We start from the raw sequence: 2,655 nt of genomic DNA, 5'->3' as shown, positions 1-2,655 counted from the left end.
TTTATAAAAATAAATAAATAATTTATTATTATATGTCTATTTTATTTTTATTATTAAATATTATTTATTTTTTAATAATCAAATAATTTATATTTAATAAGGGTGTTTTGATAAAATTACACCCCTATCATTTATCGCCAATTATTGCTGGACCGATGAAGTAATGAATATCGACAAAATTATGCAAATTCTTGTCTATAAATTGAAGCTCGATTGAGCACTCCTCGATCAAGTATCTACAGGCAGCAAATTGTTATAATCAAAGAAAATGAAGAGCGTTGTTTTGCTAATTTCACTTGTTCTTGCATTTTCGTCTTCATGTGCTACAACAACTCCTAATCCACTCTTGCATGTGGTGCGTGACATTGATGGTGAAATTCTCAGATCAGACACCAGGTACTTTGTGGTGTCACCCGGTAACGGCGGAGTAACGCGAGGCCCGACGATGAATGGAGCTCGTCATGACGCTAACTTCGTCTGTCCCTTTCAGGTTGCTCAATTGTATTATCATCTCGTTTTATACTCATAACTATTTTTTAACTCTAATTTTATGTGACACGATTTATTTATTTTAGCTTATTTCAAAAAAGAGTATCCTTCACCTTTTGGATACAAGTTAAAATTTAGTGTTGTAATTTATTCTTAATGACATGATTTGAATGGATTTCACTCTCGATAAAAGAAAAAAATTGGACCTAACTCACAAGGTGATAATAGCCCAATATATTTAAGGAGACCCATTCTTGTTACCACTCTTTATTTTTATAGATATAGTTTTGATTTTTTGCTTATGTTTAGCTTGTGTGTCTAGTCAACTACCAATTCATAAAAATGCTACGATTGAGATGATATATACTTGATTATATTATATTTCAACATATCGAAAAAAATATGCGTTACAGGTGGTGATGTCTCGATTCAACAAAGGCACGCCAGTGTATTTCAAACCAAAGGCACCCAAACAAGAAGAAATCACTGAATCGAGTGATGTTAACATTGAGTTCTATCTTGGCAATCCAACTGTTTGTAATAACAATGTGTGGTTGGTGGAAGGTTTCCCAGGAAATGAGATCCCAATGTTCTTGTCAACTAATGGACAGGCAGGAAATCCTTTGAATGTGGCAACCTGGTTTCAGATTAAGAAAGCTAATGATTTCTCTTATAAGTTGGTGTTTTGTCCTTATGGAGAGCACATCTGTAGTGACATTGGCATCGCAGATGGTAGCGGAGAAAGGCGTTTGGCTTTAAGAACAGAAAATACCTTCTATGTTGTGTTCATCAAGGATACTAACATCGGAATTAAATCGATTATATGATTTGGTTTCAATCAAAAAAAATATGAATCCATCGATTTCAAGATCCTTTCCATTGTGTGTCTGTACGTATGTACGTACGTACTTGTATGATCTAAATAATGCTATGAATACGTAGCCTCGATCATAATAAAAGTTTTGATATCTTATTGTATATATGACTTCTTTATTTTTTTTGATTTTTTTATATTTCTTCCTTAGGGAGTCAAAATACATCACAAGATGAATTACTCAAATGATAATTAAGCACCCTCCGGACCTCACAAGTCCATGTTCAGGTTACGAATTTAAGTTAAAAAATCAAAAAAGTGGAAGGGATATATCCTAGGAAGGGTTAAAAAAAGAGTCAAATTAAAATACATAATTTTTAGTATGAATTTTGATATAAATTCTTTTAATTTTAAAATAAACATAAGTACTATGTAAGTTATACTAGTTAATAATTCATTTATTTTTTTTAAAAGCGCTGTAAAAGAATAACATATTTGATTCCCTAACTAGTAATACTCTCATAGATTAAAATAGAGGGAGTGCCTGACATATCTTTTCCTCTTACATAAATTGACTTTACTTTTCTTACCAAATAGATAGTTCTCTTTATTTTTCTCTCCTTCTCTTTTCTTCTGTCATTATCTCTCTCTCCTCTTTTCCTCCATCATCTTCTATCTCTTTCCTTCTCCTCTTTTTTTTCTCTCTTTTTTTTTTAAATTTCATTTATTTTAATGTTTAAGGATGTTTGTTGAAGATTAACATTTTATTTTTTATGTAAATATGAAGATTTTTTTGACATCATTAATAAAATAAAAATATATAAATTATATGTGTAGTACATTTTGAATTTAATACAAAATACTTATTATAGATATTTTCAATGCACATTGTGAATATATAATCACTAATATATTTTAGCACCATTAATATGAGGAAAAAAATAACAATTGTAATACATTTGAATTTAATATATTATACATATTATAGACATGTTTCAACACACATGGTGAAACATATAACTAAAATATTTTAAATATAAATATAGTATAAGTATTATATGTGAATTTTGAATACTCCGATACTATTTAAATTAGTTTACGCTGATAGAAATGTATTATATTTGTTCTGAAATAATCACAACTAAAAAAAACTTCTCAATTTAATTTCAAAAAGATTTAAAACAGAAAAATATTTTCGCAAATTCTATTGTTGTCTGTTTACAAATAGATCAAATTCGCTTTTTTGGTCTCTTTTTTCAATTTCAAGCGCGACAACAAGTCAATACTATTTAAATACTCAGCGCAACACTATTTTGATATTATTATATCAATTTCACAAATTCTTGTGTCGA

The 2,655-nt window shown here is 29.0% G+C and overlaps 1 protein-coding gene across 1 annotated transcript; it reads left to right on the top strand.

The window, feature by feature from the left end:
* The first annotated feature begins 211 nt into the window (after positions 1 to 211).
* Positions 212 to 1,467, top strand: LOC129895427 (miraculin-like). Its single transcript, XM_055971143.1, has 2 exons — positions 212 to 490; positions 903 to 1,467. Exons 1-2 carry the CDS (start codon positions 269 to 271, stop codon positions 1,314 to 1,316), a joined length of 636 nt encoding a protein of 211 aa, XP_055827118.1. The 5' UTR covers positions 212 to 268; the 3' UTR covers positions 1,317 to 1,467.
* Positions 1,468 to 2,655: the final 1,188 nt, after the last annotated feature.

The sequence above is a fragment of the Solanum dulcamara genome, chromosome 7, assembly GCF_947179165.1.
Source record: "Solanum dulcamara chromosome 7, daSolDulc1.2, whole genome shotgun sequence".
NCBI classification, from domain to species: Eukaryota; Viridiplantae; Streptophyta; class Magnoliopsida; order Solanales; family Solanaceae; genus Solanum; species Solanum dulcamara.
This window is presented reverse-complemented; position numbering and strand designations above follow the sequence as displayed.

Excerpts from the sequence above, each read along its gene's own strand:
- LOC129895427 (XM_055971143.1), top strand. The coding sequence starts at position 269 with ATGAAGAGCGTTGTTTTGCTAATTTCACTTGTTCTTGCATTTTCGTCT. Across the intron at positions 491-902 it reads ACTTCGTCTGTCCCTTTCAG|GTGGTGATGTCTCGATTCAA; the intron begins GTTGCTCAATTG and ends TATGCGTTACAG.